Below are 23,301 nucleotides of genomic sequence, written 5' to 3' on the forward strand. Positions count from 1 at the left end.
ACAGATACAGAAAAATGCCCAGGGTATCTCTAAGCAAAAAATGAAACTTAGGTTACAAAACAACACATACAGTGTGGTTTTTTTTTTTTTTGAGACGGAGTCTTGCTCTGTCGCCCGGGCTGGAGTGCAGTGGCCGGATCTCAGCTCACTGCAAGCTCCGCCTCCCGGGTTTACGCCATTCTCCTGCCTCAGCCTCCCGAGTAGCGGGGACTACAGGCGCCCGCCACCTCGCCCGGCTAGTTTTTTGTGTTTTTAGTAGAGACGGGGTTTCACTGTGTTAGCCAGGATGGTCTCGATCTCCTGACCTCGTGATCCGCCCGTCTCGGCCTCCCAAAGTGCTGGGATTACAGGCTTGAGCCACCGCGCCCGGCCGTGTGGTTTGTTTTTAACGAAAAAAAGTGTGTTTATATTCACATGCATTTAAGAAATTAAAAAGAGTAAACCTGTGCAACACAGTGAGACCCCTGTCTCTACAAAAAAAAGTAACAATTAACTGAGCATGGTGGCACATGCCGGTGGTCCCAGCTAATCAAGAGGCAGAGGTTGAGGCTACAGTAAGCTGTGATCAAGCCACTACACTCTAGTCTGGGTAAAAGAGCAACAAAGCCAGGCACAGTGGCTCATGCCTGTAATCCCAGCACTTTGGGAGACCGAGGTGAGCAGATCACCTGAGGTTGGGAGTTCAAGACCTGCCTGACCAACATGGAAGACTCCATCTCTACTAAAAATACAAACTTACATGGGCGTGGTGGCGCATACCTGTAATCCCAGCAACTCGGGAGGTAAGGCAGGAGAATCACTTGAACCCAGGAAGGTGGAGTTTGCGGTGAGCTGAGATTGTGCCATTGCACTCCAGCCTGGGCAACAAGAGCGGAACTCTGTCTCCAAAAAAAAAAGGGGGTGGGGGTGGGGGGTGGCGATGAGACCCCATCTCAAAAAAAAAAAAATTATTAATTTTTTTCCCCCAAAAGAACCAACACAAAAGAACAGTTAAGAGTTACCTCGGGGGAATGAAAGAACAGGGAAAACAAAATAACTGGTTTTCCCCCTTAAATTCTATGTCCTGTGCCGGTGGCTCACACCTGTAATCCCAGCACTTCATGAGGCTGAGGTGGAAGGATCACTTAAGGTCAAGAGTTCAAGACCAACCTAGGAGACAAAGTAAGACCCTGGCTCTATAAAAACGATTTGTGGGGCCAGGCATGGTGGCTCATGCTTGTAATCCCAGCACTTTGGGAGGCTGAGGTGGGTGAATTGCTGGAGCCCAGGTGTTCAAGGCCAGTCTGGGCAACATGGTGAAATCTTGTCTTTACAAAAAACACAAAAATTAGCCGGGTGTGGTGGTACATGCCTGTAGTCCCAGCTACCTGGGGGACTGCGGCAGGAGGATCACTTGAGCCTGGGAAGCAGAGGTTGCAACGAACCGAGATTGTGCTACTGCATTCCAGCCTGAATAACAGACTTTGTCTCAAAAAAGCCAATTAGCGGGCTTGGTGGAACACACCTGTAGTCCTAGCTACTGGGGCAGATGAGGCAGAATGATCTCTTGAGCCTGGCGGTTCGAGGCTGCAGAGAGCAGTGACTGTGCCACTGTGTTCCTGCTGGGCGACAGAGTAAGACCTTATCTGAGGGGGGGAACCCTAAAAAATAAAAGATACATATATCTGTATTCTTTAATTCACTTAATTAAAATTTTCTAGGGTGCCAGGCACTCATGATCTATAATGCTCACTTGGCACTTACACATTTATTTTGAGAGAGTATTCCATGCTCCCATCTATCCCTTGGAACCATAAACAGATCAACAGGTCCAACAATTCACTAAAATGAAAAATGACTAGGATGATGATACAATTTCGGAACAAGAACAGGTAACATTATCATTACTGACTGGGAATCTGGAGACTTGGGTTCTAAATCCAAACATCACTTTGAACAAACCTCAAGAATTGGGACAATGGTTCCTTCTATTTCAAACATTCTATAATACCATTCCTGACTAGTTTACTTAACATCTCCAAGATAATTTTAAAGTATCTAAACTAAGCTGACACCAAAAAAGAAAGGATATAATCTTCTTTAGTGCCCCATTTTAGAATTTACCAGAAGTTCTTTATGTCAGTCTAATAATTTAAATTCATTTTCTTTAGCTATCTTTTGAGTATATAATACGAAAAAAATAGCTGAGCAACCTTTTTCTTTTAAAAATTACTTTCAACCAACTCTGAAAGGTTAACTTACTTTTAGGCTTGTTCCTCTTTAGAATAACATTTTAAATTTCCTATTAGACAGTTTTTCAGCCATTGCAATGTTTTACAAATCTTATTGCTATGATACAGTATCATGTGTTCACACACACCCATGCACCCCCACCACACACACTTCAGAACCTCAACTGTAGCCCCTATCTGCTATATTTGGTCCTAGCTAGCTAGTTTGAAGAGTCTGCTCATTTTTTCTGTTTCCACACAGATTAAAACACATCGGCCTTTTTTTTTCGAACAGGTTATTCAAAGTAATTTGATTTGTTCTTGGTTGAGTACTTAACCTCACCCAATTTTAAATCATCTATGAACATATTTAACATGCTCAATAATGTAAATAGGTAATTACATGAACACACCTTGGACTAGAGAAGAAAGATGAAGGAAAACAATCATTCACTAAGTGTCTATGTGCAAATGGCTAGTGCTATTTTTTAGTAAGTTATAGTTTCCATGTAACATAACTTTTAAAAATTTCCCCCGACTGACACACCACCAATATGACTGCTTCATGAAAAAACAAAAGCTTTGTTTAAATCCAGTTATGTTGTTCTTGTTCCTTCTTCAGCTACTAAAAGTCACTGTTTTAGACAAATACATTAAATACATCTGTGATCGGCTCTTCATAAAACCATGTAGACTGCTCCCTAGAATCTATACTTACTGATTTTTCCTTAACCACATCAGTAGCTTCTACTTAAAAAAAAAAAAAAAAAAAAGCAACAAAATTTAGTTGATCTCATTTAAGAAAGGTTTTTTAGCACGCTTTCTCAGGAAAACACTTGTTTTCTCTTGTTTTAGGTTTATAAGAAGCCTGTAAGATGGTCAGACAACTAATCAAGTGAATGTGAGATGAGTCGATTAAAAATCTAAGAACTAAATTTACGTTTCAAAGTCCTACATTTTTAAAAAAATGGTTCCTACTTATTCCCAAACACGTTCTTCTTAGAAATCCTCTTAGAAAGTAAGAGGTGTTTTTTTTCTTTTTTAGCCAATAATGATGAAATTATTTCCCTTAGCAATCTGTTTCAACACTTAATAAACTGACAGTCACTAATTTCTTCACAGGTAATCTCAAGTTTTACGAACAGAAAATATTCCCCACATAAAATTATTAAACAGATGTGAGTCCACACCACTAGGGTACCTTCAGAAAAAATAGCCACCTGTTGCGATCAACAATAAATTCCTCTTTTCTAATTATCCAGTTCATTTGCACACTAAATTTTCCATCTTCCATCATTCAGCAGGCATGTGAGCAAAATATTTGTACGTATTTACTACCATAATCAAATTATCTGATGCAAAAGGAATTTTATGTTATAGTCACAAACTTATCCTGGAAAGACAGAATCACTGGTTCAGAGTCCCAAATATCAACTTCCTGGGCTCAAACAATCCTCCTGCCTCAATCTCCTGAGTAGCTAGGACTACAGGTACATGCCACCCCAGGCCAGGTGAATTTTATTTATTTATTTATTTTATTTATTTATTTCAGAGACAGGATCTCAGTATGTTGGTAGGCTGGTCTTGAACTCTTGGTCTTAAGGGACCCTCTCACCTCATCCTCCCAAAATGCTAGGACTGCACGCACGAGCCACAGCGCATGGCCTAATTTTAATTCTGAACTGACTTCCTGATTATCAGTTATTCTCGTTTACTAGAAATAATAGTCAATTATCATCCTAAAGTTGCTGTGAATAAAAATACAAATGTCTATAAATTAATAAGCACTTAAAGCACACTTCCAGCATTAAAAATATGTAACATTTAAGTTTTTATTCAAATTTTAAGTGCCCTACATATGGACTGGGTCATCAATCAAATAGTATGAGTTCACATCACAATCAGAATTATAAAATTATTGGCAGGGCATGGTGGCTCATGCCTGTAATCCCAGTACTTGGGAGACTGAGGTGGGTGGATCACCTGAGGTCAGGAGTTTGAGACCAGACTGGCCAACATGACGAAATCCCATCTCTACTAAAAATACAAAAAATTAACTGGACATGGTGGCAGGCGTCTATAATCCCAACTACTTGGGAGGCTGAGGCAGGAGACTGCTTGAACTCAGGAGGCAGAGGTTGCAGTGAGCCAAGACTGTGCCACTGAGCTCCAGTCTGGGCAACAGAGCGAGACCTCGTCTAAAAAAAAAAAAAAGAAAATTATTATTATTATTATTGAGATAGGGTCTTGCTCTACTGCTCAGGCTGGAATGCGGTGGTGCTACCATAACTAACTGAAGCCTTGACCTCTAGAGCTTAAGTGATCCTCCTATCTCAGCCTCCTCAGCAGCTGGGACCACAGGCACGTGCCACCACACTGGGATTTTTGTTTTTTAATTTTTTTGTAGAGACAGAGTCTCCCTATGTTGCTCAGACTAGTATCAAACTCCTGGGCTCAAGCGATCCTCCTGCCTCTGCTTCCCAACATGCTGGGATTACAGGCATGAGCCACTGCCAAATTATTACTTTTTAGTTTTACTTTATTCTCATACATGAATACTACCTTCTTAACAAATATTTAAGTGTACGATACAGTACTGTTGATTATAGGTACAATATTGTACAGCAGAACTTATTCATCCTGCTTAACTGAAATTTCATGCCTGCTGACTAGTAACTCCCCATTTCCCCCTCCCCTCCCTTTCGCCCCGGCAACCACGATTCGACTCTTTGATTCTATAAATTTGACTATTTTTGATAACTTCATTTAAGTGAAATCATGCAATATTTGTCTGTGATTGGCTTATTTCATTGCAGAATTCCTTAAGAACAAATAATATTCCATTGTATTTATTTCTTCAACTGTCAATGGACATGTTGTGGGCTGTTTCCACATCTTGGCTATTGTGAATAGTGCTATTATAAACATTGGAGTGCTAATATTTCTTCAAGTTCCTGATTTCATTTCTTTTGAATAAATACTTGGAAGTGGAATTGCTGGATCATACGGTAGTTCTACTTTTAATTTTTTGAGGACCTCCACACTGTTTTCCATAATAGTTATACCTTTTTGCATTTCTACCAACAGTGTGTAAGGTGTTCAAATTCTCCCTATCTTCACCAACACTTGTCTTTTGTGTTTTTTTTTTTTAACAGTCATCCTAATAGGGGTGAGAAGATACCTCATTGTGGTTTTTATTTGCATTTCCCTGATGATTAATGATGTTGAGGCTTTTTCCATATACCTGCTTACCATCTGTATGTCTTCTCTGGAGAATGTCTATTGAAGTTTTTAGTTCATTTTCAAATAGATTATTAGTTTTTCTGCCACTAAGTTGCAGAAGTTCCTTAAATATTTTGGAGATTAACTCCTTATCAGATATATGGTTTGCAAATATTTTCTCCCATTTCATAGGATGTCCTTTCACTTTGTTGACTGTTTTCTTTGCTGTATAGAAGTCCTGTAGTTTGATGTCTCACTTGTCTATTTTTACTTTTGTTGCCTATCCTTTAGGTGTTACATCCATGAAATCACTGCCAAAGACAATGTCACGAAGACTCTCTCCCTGTAGATTCCATAAGCAGTATTTGAAAAGCAAAGAAATGTAAAACAATAACAAAAATCAACTCACCACCACCATCCCAAGACACTAGTTAACATTTCACCAAAAATTTTTAGACATTTCACCCAAAACGGTATATATTCCCAGTTTCATTGTATCTGTTATTAACGCATGTCTTTGATTGGTACGTAACACTTTCCTAGCCCCCTAAAACCAGGGACTTAACTTTACAGACTCTGGTCGAGCTCCCTATATCCAGATCTTCCAGCCCAGTTTTTCAACTCTAGATATTTCAGCTACAAGGTTCTCACATGATGCAGAAATAGAGTACAGGTTTCCTGTGACATGCTACAATGCAGAATCAGAAAGATTCATAAAGGCATCCTGGGAGTTACAGGATGGGATTAAACATGCTTATGAGGAAACAAAGTGTTATTTTATCTTTGCAACTGAGGTGCTTAGATTCTAGCAAGGTATAATTTAAACCTGTCCTCCTACCTTCAATTTCTAGATACAAGGCTAAAACAATGAATATAACAGCCAAAACAATGAATATAATGAAAAAAGCTAATACCACAAAAACAAGATTAATTACCGCAACTCTGCAGTTAACTTTCTTATCTAGACTTTTTTTTTAAGTCATTTACATTAAAATGCTATAACATAATCGCTAGGCTGTAACAACTTTTGAAGTGTGGTCCAAAGGTAATTCACTAAATAACTGCCAGCCTGGCCCACATGGTGAAACCCTATCTCTACTAAAAATACAAAAAAGTGAACCAGGCTTGGTGACATGCGCCTGTAATCCCAGCTACTCGGGAGGCTGAGGCACGAGAACTGCTTGAACCCAGGAGGTGGAGGTTGCAGTGAGTCAACGTTGCATCACTGCACTTGAGCCTGGATGACAGAGTGAGACTCTTTCTCAAAAAAAATAAATAAAATAAATAAACAAATGACAGAACATATACCAGACTTTGGGGGTCATAACAAGCCTTCATCTTATTAACATTTCACAGAAAATTCTTTTAACATACTCTGCTGGTCTTGCAAACAGTCTAAGGCTAAGGTTACAAATGAAACTTCAGTGTTTATAAAACATTGTGTATGTGCATATATATACACATACTGGAGATATGAGGATAGACAGACCTATGTATCTCTATTCTTAGAAATATGTATGTATCTAATCAGGCAGAAAAACATGGGCTGGCTCAGGAGATAAATTATGAATCTATTCAATATAAAAGTTGATTTCTACTTCTTAGAAGAAAAATAAACCAGAAGACAATGAAAATAAAACCAACAAGCTCACTTACACTTCATACTAATTTCAAATTTTCTTTAAACTCAGTTTCTTAAGTTCCACAAGGGCAAGAACTACGTTTGTGTGGTAACAAGCTAACAAATTCAAACCTTGCTGATTTACACTGGCAACCCAAATGATAAAGAATTTTAGAGCATCTCAGAAGTCATCTTATTAAAAAATCCTCTCATTTAGAAATAAAGAAACCACTCTGGAAAAACAGAAGACATAAAAGTCACCCTGAAGCTCAGGCTCCTTATCCCCAAACTTAGGGATAATGTTCAGTAAATGGCAACATTTACCAAATGTGGCTATGTGTTGAAAAAAGAAAATGGAAAACAAGGGCAGTCTCCTCCACACTGCTTTTTGTAGAAGAAAGATCAACTGTTAGCATTAACACTGGACTGGTTAAGTGTTGAAAGAGCAAATGTGAAATAATGAAATGTTCCTCCTTTGCTATCTAAGGCTACTATATCATCAATTTCAAGTAAGTAGTTCCTGATGAACAGAGCCCCATCTGTCATTCTCAGGGGATATTTGTATCACGAGGAATACAAGTTTATATACCACTAGCACTTTAGTACAAGCTTTCACTTGAAGAACTTATCAAGGATGCTGGCCAAAGGCACTTTTTCACCTTCCTCCTATACACCAGGAATGGAAAGGTGCAGTCAAGGACCAGAAAAACATCTCTAAAAGCAAAATGTGCCCCCACTTTTCTGTGAAAGTTTCACAATTTTAAAATAAGCTTACTGTAAGACAATAAAGGGTAGTCAAGAATACAAGGAAACTAAAAATGAAAGAACTGTCCAAATAACAGCAAAATATTTTCATAAGAGTTAAAGAGATAAGCTTTAAAGGAGTAAGAAACAGGTTCCAAACTTAAGTGGAGAAACAAAATTACTTATCACCACTTCAGCAGCAAAAGGAAGCAAGTTTTCGGAATGAAGGCCCAGAATCACATGTTAAAGTCCACAGTATTGTTTTAAATTCTTAAATACAAAAAAGATGTCTTCCCCTCCTCAAAGCAACCCAACCTACAATCTTTGGTGGGAAATCAAAGTGGTATCAAGTTAGTGAACAAACTTTCTGACTAGTGGGAAAAAAGTTCCTTAGATTTTGACTATTTGCAAACACTTAAAATTAAAAGAACTATTAAATGCTTATTTGTCCAAAGTTTAAATGAATCAAATCTGTGGATAAAAAATTTTAGCACAAAAACAGTGTTTACAATAACCCGGCATGTTTTAATAACAAATACGGCCATCTGCAAAAAATGAAAATGGAAAAGAACATGACAGTCTCCTCCTCTGTATTTTGTGGAAAAGGTTAACACTGTAAGCCTTAAGACTGAACTGTTAAAGGATACCAAGAGACTCAAGAAAAACACCAATATTTAAAATAAAATAATTACCAGTTGATTATTTTAGTAACATAACTATGATATGCCATAGTCATATGCCTTAAAGTTGTTTTAGTTTCCATTTCTTGTAAAGTAAATAGAAATTCTGCCTTTGAGAAAATATCAGCAATGGTATATGCTGAGGTATAAAACTCATACAGAATGTGGCAAGTGTGTAAGAATGCTCACATATGCGAAGAAAAAAATGCAGAAAAATTAAATTTAAAAAAAAAGGAATGCTCATAGTAGCACTACTCCTGACAGCCAAACACAAAAACAATCCTATGTCCATCAATTGTAGTATATTCATACAATATAATATTAAACAGCAACAAGAATGAACAATGAAAAAACTAATGATACAAGCAACAATACGGATGAAGCTCACAACAAATATTAAGGGAGAATTCTGTCAGACACACAGGAGTACATACTGGGGGGTTACATTTACATAAAGTTCAGAAACAGGTACAGGTAATCCAAGCAATCAGAAAGATGGGGTTGGGAGTAGTGTCTAGAAAGGCCCTTCAAGGGGGACACTTCTGGGTTACTGGTAGTGTTTTATTCCTTGCTCTAGGTATTTTTGGTTACACAGATGTGTTTACTTCATGAAAAGTAAGCTGTACACTGATGATCTGTGAACTTATATATTTCAATTAAAAGCTTAAAGAAGATTAATAGAAATTATTCCCACAATTTAAATAACTATATAGATCTGTTGTTGCTTTTGAGACAGAGTTTCGCTCTTTTACCCAGGCTGGAGTGCAGTGGCACTATCTGGGCTCACTGCAACCTCTGCCTTCCGCTTTCAGCCGATTCTCCTGCCTCAACCTCCCGAGTAGCTGGGATTACAGTTGCCTGCCACCACACCCGGATAATTTTTGTATTTTTAGTAGAGACGGGGTTTTACCATGTTGGCCAGGCTGGTCTCAAACTCCTCACCTCGTGATCCACCCACTTTGGCCTCCCAAAGTGCTGGGATTGCAGGCGTGAGCCACCATGCCCGGCCGTAACTATATAGTTTTAAATGTATATAGCCATTTATTTTCTAAAAACTACAGACTGTTTCTAATTCAAACAACTGTTGCTAAAGGAAGCGATCCATACATACTCTACTTCTCTCCCTCACAATCTTCAACCCAAAATTAGTCTTCTGAGTTTTTTTAAAAAAGTAAAACTTTAAGAGAAAAATTTAAAAGTCAGAAAAAGATCAGGAAAAGAAATAAACATGTAACATTAAGTGATTCTTGCAGGAATCCTCTACTCTCCCCCTGCTCTACCTTCCCCCTCCCCAATACCTTATTCGCCTCTGAAGCATCACTCCTACCGGCAAAGTCTTTCTCCAAATTGTTTCTTTCTTTCTTTTTTTTGCGTCTGGGTCTTAAAACTGTCACCCAGCAGAGCGAGACTCCGTCTCAAAAAAAAAAAAAACTGTCACCCAGGATGGAGTGTAGTGGCTTGATCACAGTTCACTCCAGCCTTGACCTCCCTGAACTCAGGTGATCCTCTCACCTCAACCTCCTGAGTAGCTAGACTACAGGCATGGGTCACCACCCCCCAGTTAATTTTGTATTTTTTGTAGAGACAGGGTTTCGCCACGTTGCCCAGGCTGGTCTCAAACTCCTGGGCTCAAGCGATCCACCCCACCCGGCCTTCCAAAAAGTGCTAGGATTACAGGTGTGAGCCACCATGCGCAGCCCAATTGTTTGACTTCGCTTCCCCCTTTTACTTGGCCTAAAATACCAAAATTTGACAAATTATCATAATCAGTCTCTTAAAAATGCAAATATCTTTCAGAGAATTATGAAGGTATCAGTCATTCATACACAACTGTGAAGTACTTCAGTGGCTTCTCTTATGTATTGTTGACCTTATATGAAAAAAAGTGAGCAAGCCCGTAATTTCCTTTACCATAAGAACACTTTGCTAAAAACACTAGCTTTCAAAATACAATGCCTTACTCCAACTTGTATTTCTTTCAACAAATCTTTGATCTTTCTTTTTTACTATGATAGAAGTCTGGAAAAACTCCTACTTTTCATTGGTTAAATTTTATTCACTTCTAATTCTCTTTAAAACTTGTTTTTTTCTTTTTTCAAAAAGTTATGATCAATTATGTGGGAAGAAACAATAACTAGTGATATACATACCAACGTTGTCCATCTCAAAATATAACAAGGGAATAAAAAATAGTTATATGCTCTTCCTCTTCCCCATCCCCTTTCCTCCTAAGTGTTAGAATCTCATAAAGCCACATGTTCTTATATACAGTATGTTATATACTATGGATGCAAGATAGAAAAATCAATGCTTGGCTATAAAAAAGAATTACTGTATCTAAACCCAAGTAGAGTTGGCAAATCAGCAAAGGCTAAAGTGATTCAAGTCAGTTGGTTATACTACGGTACCAAAGACACCAATATCAAAAGTCAAACCCACATAGTGGCCAGTTAATTTCACACCAAAGAAAAACTTCTGGTCAGGTAAGGTGGCTCACGCTTGTAATCCCAACATTTCGGGAGGCTGAGACGGGCAAATCACTTCATGTCAGGAGTTTGAGACCAGCTTGCCAACATGGTGAAACTCCGTCTCTACTAAAAATGCAAAAATTAGCCAGGTGTGGTGGTGTGCACCTGTAATCCCAGCTACTCAGGAGGCTGAGGAAGGAGAATCACTTGAACCCAGGAGGCAGAGGCTGCAGTGAGCCACGATTATACCATTGCACTCCAGTCTGGGTGACGGGGAGAGATTGTGTCTCAAACCAAAAAAAAAAAGGAAAAGAAAAGAAAAAGAAAAACTTCCAACAAAGATTTTGCCCCAGTTCAACTCAACCATCTGGAAAAGGAGTGTTGTTCACTAGGGAAAAACAGCAAAAATGAGATTATTACTATTATCAGAAAAATAACTAAAAGTACATATTCTTACTCCATTTCTAGCCTTCAAATAATTTCTAAGCATGAGAAAATAGAAAAGCTCTCTTCACACACAAAAAAGGATGAATGACACCTCTTCTCTCATGAGATGTGAAAGTATTCCTTAATGTTTTTTAAGGTTTAGTCACCATATGGAAGAAAACAATTTTCTCCCCTTTTTGAACATAGCCCCATGATCTTTCATTTGTTAAAAAGAACAAAACATTTAACAACTGGGTTTTTAGAAACTGGGAGAGCAAGCAATTAACACATTGAACTCACACTTGCTTTAACATGCTATCTTATTTGGGGTGTTTAAAAAATGTTTTAAATGCAATTAATGCATTCATTTTCAAAGTAAAATAAATATTTTTGATATTTGCCTTCAACTGAAATAAATCATGTAAAGGAAGTTAGTTGGTTTCATTTCTCTATTTTCTAAGGATTAAGTTTAAGCACATTTCTTGTGTTCAACAAACATATATAAAAACTCCAAGCTACACATATAAACAAACACACCAAACTATGGTGAGAAAAGAATATTTAGTCCACAAACCAGTCAAAATTGCCACTGAAGTCTAAAACTAATTTAACTCACATTTTTCCCCTCCTGAAATAGTCCAGCCTATAACCATGAGCTAAAACCAGTTAATACCCTTTATTCATAACTTATGAGTAATTCAGGGGAAATCTACCCCTTTTTGTATAATGAGTGATTAATGATCTCATCAACACACTGGAAAAACACGCTGGTCAATCAATACAGTCTCATCTTGAGACAAATCTACATGAGAGGTAAAATTATAATCAGAAGATTACTTGAAAAATGTGAAACCAGGTAAGTGAACAATCTATAGCATCAGACTAGTGTAGCCATCTCCAATAGGACAGATGGAATAGGGTAGGGGACAGATCTGCTTCAAGGGCCAGGTTATTGCATCCCCTGAAAGTTATACAGACATTCTGCCAAATGTATTTTGGTATCTTCCCTTGTTTACAGAAAGATTAGGTGATACAAATCAATTCTGAAATTCTTTTTTGCTACTTACTATGCATCTTCATTGTTGTATAGCTGAGCCTCTACTTCTTCATTTATTAAAAAATAAAGTAATAAAATCTACCTTATAGAATTGGTATAAGGGTTGAACAAATCAGTTTCTCCGAGGTTACAACAAGTCATACAGATTGAATTGTATCTATTGGGTTTAATTTTATATACAGCTGATACAATCCTTTTTTTTTTATAAGACCTATCATTTATTAAATATCAATCATGTGCTAGGTACTTCACTAGCTCTCATCCTTACAAATGTTCTGTAAGGCAGGTGTTAACCCCACTTGAAAGATTACAAAGTAAGGCTCAGAGAGGTTAACACTACTCACCAAATGTTAAATAGCTAATCAGATGTGTAGTCAGGATTAGAACCCAGATCTAGCTAGCTTTAACTCTGAGCTCTTTACATTATACTATCTCATTCTTTATAGTGTATCTTCATAATTTTATTTTCAGAGGGTAGCAACTGCAATTTGGGGAATACCTCACCAACAAAGTCACATACTAGAATTCTGTGGAAAATAAGAATGTATTTCAAAGGTCTGATAAACTAGTGAACTGGAAGGTCTACAACAGAATAATACTTTAAAGATAAGTGGGACAAGATAGACACAAAATAAGAGTAACTTTAATATCAGGGATAAATAGGGGGACAGTAAGAGACCACATGTTGAAACAGCTCATTACTGTAGACTGGTTATTTTCAAAGTTAAAACAAATGGCGGTGGGGGAACTTGAGAAAATACTCAAACCAGGGGTTCTCACTAACAGATCAGGAACTACTTGTGGTTCCTTGTCTTACCAGTAGGTCTCCAAGCTGGTTGGTCTTTCCTTGGGTTTCTCAGAATTTCCAGTAAAGAAAGAAAAGCAGGATAAGGAGAGCTTAGGCCTGATCAGCATAACTTTAACACTAACAGCAACACTACTCTATTTCTATCCCTCAAGTTAAGTTCCAAACTTTGAAAAAATAGGCTCTTTTTACAGCTCCCATACTTCCTGCCCCCAAAAGGTTGAGTGGCACTGTCTCCTCTCATGGGATACATTTGGAAGGGTTAGCCACCAGATGAGAGAATAGTACCCCACAGTACTTACTTCCTAAAACAGGAAAAATCATGTTCCTTGTCCAGAACTCCTCTATTAAGACTGCAGAGGATCCATGAAGGTAAAACATCATGAGCTAGAACAATGCCACAGAAAGTGTAACTAGCATTCCTGACTACAACAGCAAGGAGCGTCCTGGCTGCTCTGCATATTATAAATACATAGCTCATTCCTCATTAGTACAGTACCAAGAAAAAAGTATATATATATCTCCCCACTAAGAATATTTCATGTAATAGTATATGTACTGAATGATTTCAGTTTTTAAAAAACCCTGTAATTCCATTATCATAGGTAAGAAATATGGGATTAGACAGACTAGGTTTTTATTCTACAAGATTAGATCAGAGTAGAAATGAATAGCAGAATCTATTAATGCATTCATCAAATTTCTTGAACTATAAATATCATAATTAAATTTTCAGCGCTTCAAAACAGTCCTGTGACTTTTCCAATAACTAGAAAAAAAATTACATCTATTTTCAAAAACTCCCATGTCAAGATTATTTCCAGAACCCAAATTCACCTTTCATTAAAAGGTAATAAATGAGAAACTAGTAACAGTTATTAGATTCCAGGTAGGAGAATTTAGTAGCTGGAGACAGGTGTACAAAAGGGCCTTTTGAATTTTAAACTATGTGGAAATATTACCTATTCAAAGTAATCAATTGTATTTTATTTACTATTTATTTTTTCAGATGGAGTCTCATTCTGTCACCCAGGTTGGAGTGCAGTGGTACAATCTCAGTTCGAAGTAATTATTTTTTTTTAATTTTATTTTTTCTGAGATGGAGTCTGGCTCAGTCGCCCAGCTCTGTCACCCAGGCTGGAGTGCAGTGGCACGATCTCGGCTGTCTGCAAGCTCCGCCTCCTGGGTTCATGCCATTCTCCTGCCTCAGACTCCTGAGTAGCTGGGACTACAGGCGGCCGCCACCACACCTGGCCAATTTTTTTATTTTTAATAGAGATGGGGTTTCACCGTGTTAGCCAGGATGGTCTCAATCTCCTGACCTTGTGATCCGCCTGCCTCAGCCTCCCAAAGTGCTGGGATTACAGGCGTGAGCCACCGCGCCTGGCCCAAAGTAATTAATTTTAACAACTAAAAATTACTGATGAGAACACACAGCACTTCTGTAGACTTGCAAGCTTTCCCCATACGTCTAAAAATATTACAAAATATTTTTACAAAATTCCTACAATAAAGACAATAAATTAATCCGAACAGGTTGCAAAAGCCAACTCCTTTTAGAAATTTAAAACAAAACAAATATCAAAAATCCAATCCCAAACTACTGTTTCATTTAATCATGGACCACATTACCAAAATGTCACTGGGTGAAATACAATAATTCTTCTTTTTTTTTTTTTTATTTTTTTTTTTGTGAGAGAGAGAGTCTCGCACTGTCACCTGGGCTGGAGTGCAATGGTGTGATCTCAGCTCACTGCAACCTCAGCCTCCCAGGTTCAAGCGATTCTCCTGCCTCAGCCTCCTGAGTAGCTGGGATTACAGGCGTGTGCCACCATGCCCGGCTCATTTTTGTATTTTTAGTAAAGACGAGGTTTCACTATGTTGGCCAGGCTGGTCTTAAATTCCTAACCTCGTGATTCGCCTGCCTCAACCTCCCAAAGTGCTGGGATTACAGGCGTGAGCCACTGCTCCGGGCCTGTAAAACACAATTCTACTAGCTTAATGTGGTACATGAAATCCCAATCTCAGGAATTTAAGAAATTAAAAAAGCTAATGATGAGGCTAGTATTTAGTCTTAGGATAGCTGATCATTTCAGATAATGAGTGAAAACAACATTCCATGAAATATCCAGGCCAATATTTCCTTACATGGGGTGTAAGAAATGCTCCCCCATGGAAAGCTTTGAAAAATCCTCATAAGATTTTAATCTATAGGGTCTAGTTTTTTTCTTCTTCAGACACTGGCCATTATAGATAAGACAAAGTGTATAGACACACACATACATAATGTATGCACAAACATATATATACACAAATATACACACACACACACACATATACACACGTGTGTTATGTAAATATATTTAAAAGCAGTGTCAAGGAAGTTTTTATACCAATTAACCTGTGGGCAAAGAAGCAGCTAAAGACCACTCTGACAGACTTTTTGCCTGAAAACATATTATACTGTAACTATTTTATTACCACTAAAGAACCTAAGATGCATCTTTATATAAAACAAATGATTTTATATACAGTCTGAACTAGTTTGTCTTAAAACAGTGAGTCTCACTTTGATTCCCTATCTGGAAAGTTGTCTGATCCACTATTAAGTAACTCTATCCAAGATCCTAAAGCAAACGTTACATATCCATTAAGAGTTAGTAAAAGGTAAAAAAACAAATAATAACAAAAACACCACACATACACTCTTAGCTTTAGTTCTTTAATTATCTTGTAATAATTAAACCCACATATTCTTAAACTAGCAACAACAAAATCCCTCCTTTCTTTCCAAACTACAAAGTGACACTTTGCCTACTCCATAAAACTTTCGAAATAGAGTATTCTTAGCTAACTTCTCTTCATTATATGAATCGGACATTTAAAAAAATGTAATTAAAATGTCAGTTTTTCAAATAATATATTTTTACATATGGCTGGCAACATCTTTATTATTTTAGTTTACGAATGCAACTTAATGTATTCATTTTAAGGCTATTTATGTGCCCTCTTTAAGACTCATACTATTTTCCCTAAAGTTCTTTTCCCCTCTGTGCCAACACAGAATCTCCAGAACGGTTTCTACTAGCTGCAGAGAAGCAACAATTCTACAGTGAATTTCATTTACCATTTGGTTGGGTACATACTGAAATTTGGATTCATGAATATTTTTGACAGTTTATGGACATCAGTGAGAAGAAAACTGACACTCTGGCATGTGACTGCCGACAACCAAGTCACTTTACTTCAAATAGAAATGGAAATAGACCTCAGTAGCTAATAATTTTGAACATATGAATAAAAGTGTTCAAAAGAAAATTACATCAACTAAGTTCGAAATTACACACAAATCTTGAAATGAAAATTCACAGTAAACATTTTAAAATACACAATGGGACTAAAATAAGTTTGCCTGACACGTTTTGATTCAATGCTAATATTATTAACCGCATCTTGAAAAAGCTTACTGTAGCAATAGAATCCTTAATATTAAATGCTAGAATTTCAAACGAGTGTCACTATTTTCTCAAAAATATTTGTCAACTGTACTACATATAGCGCCAATTCTGGAAGAAGAAGAACATTATTTGAATGGAACATCAGAAAAACACTGATATACATACGTGAAAGGAAATAACGAGACTACAGATTTTTTAAATTTACCCCCAAAATGGTAAATGTATCAAAGAAACAAAGCACATTCGCCAATTGTGTTGCACAAGATCTCTATCTTGAAACATCACATTCTTTCAAGCAACATATAGCAAACTGCTTTCTCTAAGACTATCTTTAACACTGACTGGTGAGAAAGCCTTTTAAACTATTTTCCGATTAACACCTCCCTCCTCAATTTGTTAAATATTTTGATCAAGTACAACAATGAAACCGTTTTTAAGGAAATAATGTCTAACTTTAAAAAACATTTAATCTCAATCTCTTTAATCAATGGAGGTGTGACAACCAACGCATGTAAAATTAACCTTAATCCACCAACTAAAACACGCAAAATGTCTCCTAACAATTCTCCTCCTCCTTAAAACAACAACCGTACACATAAATACGGTTCTGACCTCCACCACTACTGCGAACAGCTAATTAATAAAGAGAATGGTTATGTTTGGAGACCAAGGTGCAACACCCCACCTCATAAACCTCCCAAAATAACCATATCATCCAAGTAAAACTGAACATTATTTTTGCTAAAGCAGGATTTCAGTCCCGGGGAGCCTCAGCCCTTAGACAATGGTGGTTACCAGACAGTGCTGCACAGTTGGGTCCAAATGACACATTTCACTAGGCCTTGGACACAACACACACACATGCGCGCGCGCGCGCGCGCGCACACACACACACACACACACACACACAATATCCCAAGGGGCCAGTTCTAAGGAAGGGGCGTTCAAACCCCACTAGGAGACGGAGAGCAGCACCGCGGCATGGGGGGTCGCTAGGGGAGGACAGGCAAGGGGGTGTCGATAGAGCGGAAGGGTAACTGCACTGCACACGAGGGAGGGGGCTGGAAATGGCCGATGGATTCTATATTTATTTATTTAAAGGTCTTGATTTAACGGGTCCTTCCCAGGGGTTCTGTAACTAAAGGCAAACTGCGCAGCAAACACTGTGGGCTTGGGAGAGGAGTCGCTGCTCCCCCTACCCCGTGACCAGGGACGGGGGGGCGGGGGAAACAAGTTCCCCGGCCAACACCACAGACCACCCCGATTCCCCTCTCCCGCTCCTCCCCAGGAAGGGGTAGGCTAACACAGAAAAATGGGGGAAAACAAGTTCCCCAGCCAACCCCACCGCCCGATAGCTGCCAGTTGCTCCCCCCAACCTACCATTAGAAAGAGACAGACTAAACCATGGAAGGCAGCAGAAAAGGGAGAAATCACGCCGCTCGCCTTCCCCCCGCCCGGCCAACAGACTTCCGCGGGGTCCGTGAGCGAGCCGAGAAGCCAAAGGGATGGGTGGGGGTGGAGGGTGCCGAGCCCCCGAAACCAAACAAAGCGCGGCCTGAGCGAGAGCCCGAGCGAGTAGGGAAGCCGCGGCTTTTCTTGCCGGCCCGGCCCCGGCTGACACTGCGGCATCGGGGGACCCGCCTCCGCTAAGCTTGGGTCTCCCACCCCTAGGGCGCGCAGGCCGCCCCCGCCCGCCCCTGCCTCCCTTCCCGCGGTGCCCCGGCCGGCTGGCGGCTGGGAGGGAGCTCGGCCTTACCCCGCTCGCCGACGTTGTTCCGCTCCTGAGGCAGCGGCGGAGGCGGCGGTGGCGGCGGCGGAGGCTGCTGCTGCTGCTGTGGCGGCGGCGGGGGCTGCTGCTGGGGCGGCTGCTGCTGGGGTGGCTGCGGCGGCGGCTGCTGCGGGGGCTGCTGCTGCTGTTGCTGCACCGGGCGCGGCCGCGACACTCGCCTGGGTCTCCGGTTGGCGGCTCGGACGGAGTTCATTTGCCGGGCTGAGGTGGCGGCGTTGGCGGAGGGACACACACACGCACACGTACAGCGAGCTTCGGGGCAGGAGAGGGGGGTGGGGAGAGTGGGAGAGGGGGGAGGAAGGAGAAGGGGCGAGGGGAAGGGGAGACGCTGAGGGCGGAGGGGGCGAGCGGGACCCCGAGTCCGGAGAAAAGCCCGGGTACACAGACGGAGACCGAGGGAGGCCGGCCGGGCGGGCCTGACGCACGGGGAAGGCCGAGGCCGCCGGGCGGGGCGGCCGCGAGGGACGAAGGCAGAAAGACGGGCAGAGCGAGAGAAAGAAAGAAAGGGCGTCCGCCGCTTGGGGATCCCGAGGCGAAGCGCGGCGGCGGCGGCGGCGGCTGAGGAGACAGATCCCGGTCCCGCCGACTCGCGAGCGGCGTCTCCGGCAGCGGGGGGAGTGGGCGGGCGGGTGAGGAAGGGAAAAGAGAGGGAGAGAAGGGAGGGAGGGAGCAGGGGGCGCCCGGCTCTTTTTTTTTTCCTCTTCCTCCCCCCCACACCCCCTGAAAGAGATTTCTGTGAGGAATTTTTCTCTTTCTTCGGCCTCTTCTCTCTCCTCCCCCCCTTCTCTCCTCGGCGAAGGGGAAATGAGTGTGAAGGGAGGAGATAGGAGGAAAAAGAGGCGTCGTCGTTCCTCCTCCTTAAAGGAACCTTTTCTCCTCCTCCTCCTCAGCCCTGTCGCCGCTGCTTCTGCTGCTGCTCCGTGGCAGGAGGAGCCATTGACACCGCCGGAGCCTCCACTCGCCCAGTGGGTCCCTCCCCGCCGCGGGGCTGGCCGGGGGCGCGGGGGAGGGCCGCGAGGCGGCGGGGGGAGGGGTGAATGGGCGGGGAGAAGGGGGGCGGGGAATCCGTCCAGGCGGCCAATCTAAGGCTCCCGTACAACCTTCCGGCCAATGGGGCCTCCGCTCTTATCGCGAAGTTCCTTCAACGCCCTGTTTCCTCTCTCGGGTTTCCTCCCTCCCCCGCCTAGGAGGGGGAAAGAGGAAAGGGGGAGTGTGGCGGGGCGGGTGATAATGGGAGGTATCAGGGCAAATAATAGAGCAGGGGGTGGGCGAAGAGAGCGCCAGTGCGTAGCGACGATTCTGGGAGAGGAGGTGCTCGGAGGAAAGGGCGGGGGTTGCTGATGTAATGGGGAGAAGTGATTAATCCTTCGGTTCGCTGTTTCAGCTTCCCCCTCTACCCCAGCCTTCACCCGATTTTGTTGAGCTGAAAAAAAAGTGGAACGAGGGAGCCAATCTTTGGTAACTCGGGTTTTCTGTGGTAGGTGGGTTCAAAATCTGAGCTGTAGGGAGCGCTAGAGATTTCGTGCCCTTTAGCGAAGCTGAGGGTATTTGCAAACCCTGGAGATTTCCTTCTCCGAGCTTTGGGCTTGGTAACCGAAGTTAGGAGTCGGTGCCTAATCGTAGATCATCTAAACCTTGAAAAAGCTTTGACTTTTGGCCAGTTTGATTTGTTCTTTGAAGAAGTGTATACAAGGTGTGGGAAACTAATATGTGAGAGGAGAGAAGTAAATGAGTTGATGTTGTGATTGTTTATGTGATTTACTTTTTAAATTTTTTTTAGGTCCCACAAACTACAAGGAAAAGAAAACCCTCAAGAGGAATTACCTTTATACCTGATGCCCCCAACATAATCTCTCTCCAAGGGAAACTTGTTTTTATTCCCTCGCTTCTGTTACGATGACTGAAAATGTACTCTTTCTCGATTCTCCCCCTTCTCTCTTTTGTTTTGCATTTTTTTGGATGTGGTAAAACTGTCAGTTTATCTGATTCTCTGGTTTTCAGAACTTTGGGCAATGTCTCTGGTTTGAGTGTCATCAGTTGCTGTCTAGGTTTGACATCGATAATTAAGCAACTACAAAGCGTGATAAAGCTTTTTAGAGGGAGGAAAGTGTATTTTGGAAGGAGGAAGAGACGCAAAGAGGCGAGCCTGTATCTTGTAGTGTGTTGAGTCCCAGACTTGGTGTGTGACTACAGGCAAAATACTTCACCTTTCTAGATGTCACCCCCCCCCCCACTTCCCGAGTTTAAATAAGAACTTATTTTAGACGGCATGATCCCGTTTTCAGTTTTTAAGAATTCTGTGATTTTGAGATGATCTCTCCATAGTCCAGAAAAAATAGAGAAACGTAGATCTATGTTTCTCAAAAAAATATTTTGAGGATGACAGCTGTTATAAAACAGCTGGAGAACTCCAAATTTTTATGGTTGTTAGCTAGGTGCAAATGGGTACAATTTTAGGTTTGTTCAAATAAACATAGGGGAAAAGTAAAAGTACAGGAAAATTACATTATACTATAAGTGTGTCCATCATTTCTGATTTTTCTAAAAATTTCCTTTTTTATTTAACAAGTACTTATTGGCTTCTTCTGTGTGTGCATTAATATGTATGTAAGGTGTTATGGGAAATACTAATAAAAGGAAAATATTGGGCATAAAGAGTTTGTATTTTGGTGTGGCAGAGTTGAAAGTTTACTTACAATAATTCAGATGTAAAGAAAATGTAGCTTATTTTCTGTAGTTTTAACTTCAAGTGCCCACATCACCTCAATTTTTAAAAAAACATAACTGCTTTCACCTTTTATTTCGCCAACTCTCCTTTCAATATATTAATGGCGGGGGGCAGGGTTTAGGGTTGTTGTATGTGGTATAAGGGGTATCTTTTACATACCCTAGATTTCTTTTTTTTTTTTTTTTTTGAGACGGAGTCTGGCTCTGTCGCCCAGGCTGGAGTGCAGTGGCCGGATCTCGGCTCACTGCAAGCTCCGCCTCCCGGGTTTACGCCATTCTCATGCCTCAGCCTCCCGAGTAGCTGGGACTATAGGCGCCCGCCACCTCTCCCGGCTAGTTTCTTTGTATTTTTTTAGTAGAGACGGGGTTTCACCGTATTAGCCAGGATGGTCTCGATCTCCTGACCTCGTGAACCGCCCGTCTCGGCCTCCCAAAGTGCTGGAATTACAGGCTTGAGCCACCGCGCCTGGCCTACCCTAGATTTCTAAGTTAATTGCAACAGTTCTCTGACATACGGCAGTAAAATGCCTTGTTTTAGCAAAATTGGTATATTATGACAATTTCCTGATAGATGATAGTAAAGTGTCTTGAGAAAGGGAGCACCTTTTTCAAATTCACACAGTAACTGGTAGGGTGGTAGCATCCCTGAGGGATAGGGAGGTTTACAAGGGCATCTAAGCCACTAATGCCAGTCCTTATGTTGTCTTCTGGCATGGAGTGGCTGGTATTGTCTGATGGCAGCCACTGTCATTTATCATTTATTACTGATAAAACTGGTCATTTCTGTATTTTGAGGCTGATTTCTTTTGCTGAAATCCATACATGAGCCATGTGCTCTATACACTATAACCTCTTTGTACTGACCCCAAGTCTCCACAGGTCCCTTGATCCTTGTGGTTCTCACTGAGACACATGGGTACTTCTGGATTCCCCGAATACCACATGTAGGCCTTGATGAGCCAGGAGCCTGGCTTTGGGCTTATTAGTTGTTGAGCCACTGTCCAACAATGTTGCATTTTTCTGCCTGTGTTATATTGAACATACTGGCAGGCTGAAAGTAGAACTCCTAGAGGTCTTGGTGTTTCACAGACATGTCCAGGGAAGCAATCCACTATCTCCAACTTTCTTGGATTTCCCTATGTCTCTGCGCATATGTGAACTACATACCTTCAATTCTAGTTTCCACCCTGAGAGGGGATGGAAAGTAAGCACACTGGGTCTGATTACCTCTTCCTTGTACCCTTTTCTTCTTTCCATCATCCCTCAGGGTTTTAAGGAATGGATTTTTCTCCTTCCTGTATGTCAGGAACTTTCCTTATGTAGTGTATCTTCTTCATTTTTGAGATTTGGCATTTCTTCTCCCTTTCTTGGAGCTGTGATGGCTGATGAAGTGCTCAAGAGAGAACCCAGTTTAACAATAATGGAACATCTATTGGGAGATATTAAAAAATCTTATCCTATCCCCACATCACTGGTTTCTACATATGTTTAGTTTATTTCTTGGGATTAAATGTTAAAGTCATCTTTATGCAAAAGTGTTCAAACTCAACTCAGTTGTGGAACTTGAGAGTTGTTAGGACCGACCTTGGAGATCATTAAATCTCATTTCTGTATTCAACAGACTAGGAAACTAAACTCCAAAGAAGGGAGGTGACAAAACCTTAACTATTTGGTAGCAAAGCCACTGTCTGCCAATGCAGGGCCCTTTCCATTCAGAAGCATTGTAGACAATATTTTGAGTTCTGGTGAGAACCCAAAATATCCTGGAAGGTTTTATCCATAGGCAGATCCACCTATATTAGTAAATAATTCTGTCAATTAGCTGGCATAAAAGGTATATATGTTAGAAAACAAGAGAAAAATTTAAAGGGATTTCTTTTGGGGGTGGGAGCCACCTAGAATTATTTCAGTAATACTTAGCATAATTTCAGAGGACTGAATTCCCTCAGGGTTTGCTCTCTCTTCAAGAACATTTGTGTTTGTTTTTCTCAGCTAATTACTGGTGCTTAAAAGGTTAGTGTACTTAAAATTATTTGTTTATAAAACCTATCACAATAGCAGTGTGGAAAAAATAAGCTCTTTAATCATTTCAAT

At 40.7% G+C, this 23,301-nt stretch overlaps 1 protein-coding gene across 2 annotated transcripts in view; it reads right to left on the reverse strand.

Annotated features, from left to right (window-relative positions):
- FBXO11 (F-box protein 11) overlaps positions 1 to 18,836 on the reverse strand; it is a 99,406-nt gene extending 80,570 nt beyond the window's left edge. Inside the window, exon 1 of one of the 2 annotated variants that reach the window (XM_007970708.3) lies at positions 18,448 to 18,836. In XM_007970708.3, coding sequence (XP_007968899.1) covers positions 18,448 to 18,673 — 226 coding nt within the window. In that variant the 5' untranslated portion in view covers positions 18,674 to 18,836. The remainder of the gene's footprint in view (positions 1 to 18,447) is intronic. The other variant, XM_073022955.1, reaches the window with a different exon arrangement.
- Between the last annotated feature and the right edge of the window lie 4,465 nt (positions 18,837 to 23,301).

The sequence above is a fragment of the Chlorocebus sabaeus genome, chromosome 14 (assembly GCF_047675955.1).
Source record: "Chlorocebus sabaeus isolate Y175 chromosome 14, mChlSab1.0.hap1, whole genome shotgun sequence".
NCBI classification, from domain to species: Eukaryota; Metazoa; Chordata; class Mammalia; order Primates; family Cercopithecidae; genus Chlorocebus; species Chlorocebus sabaeus.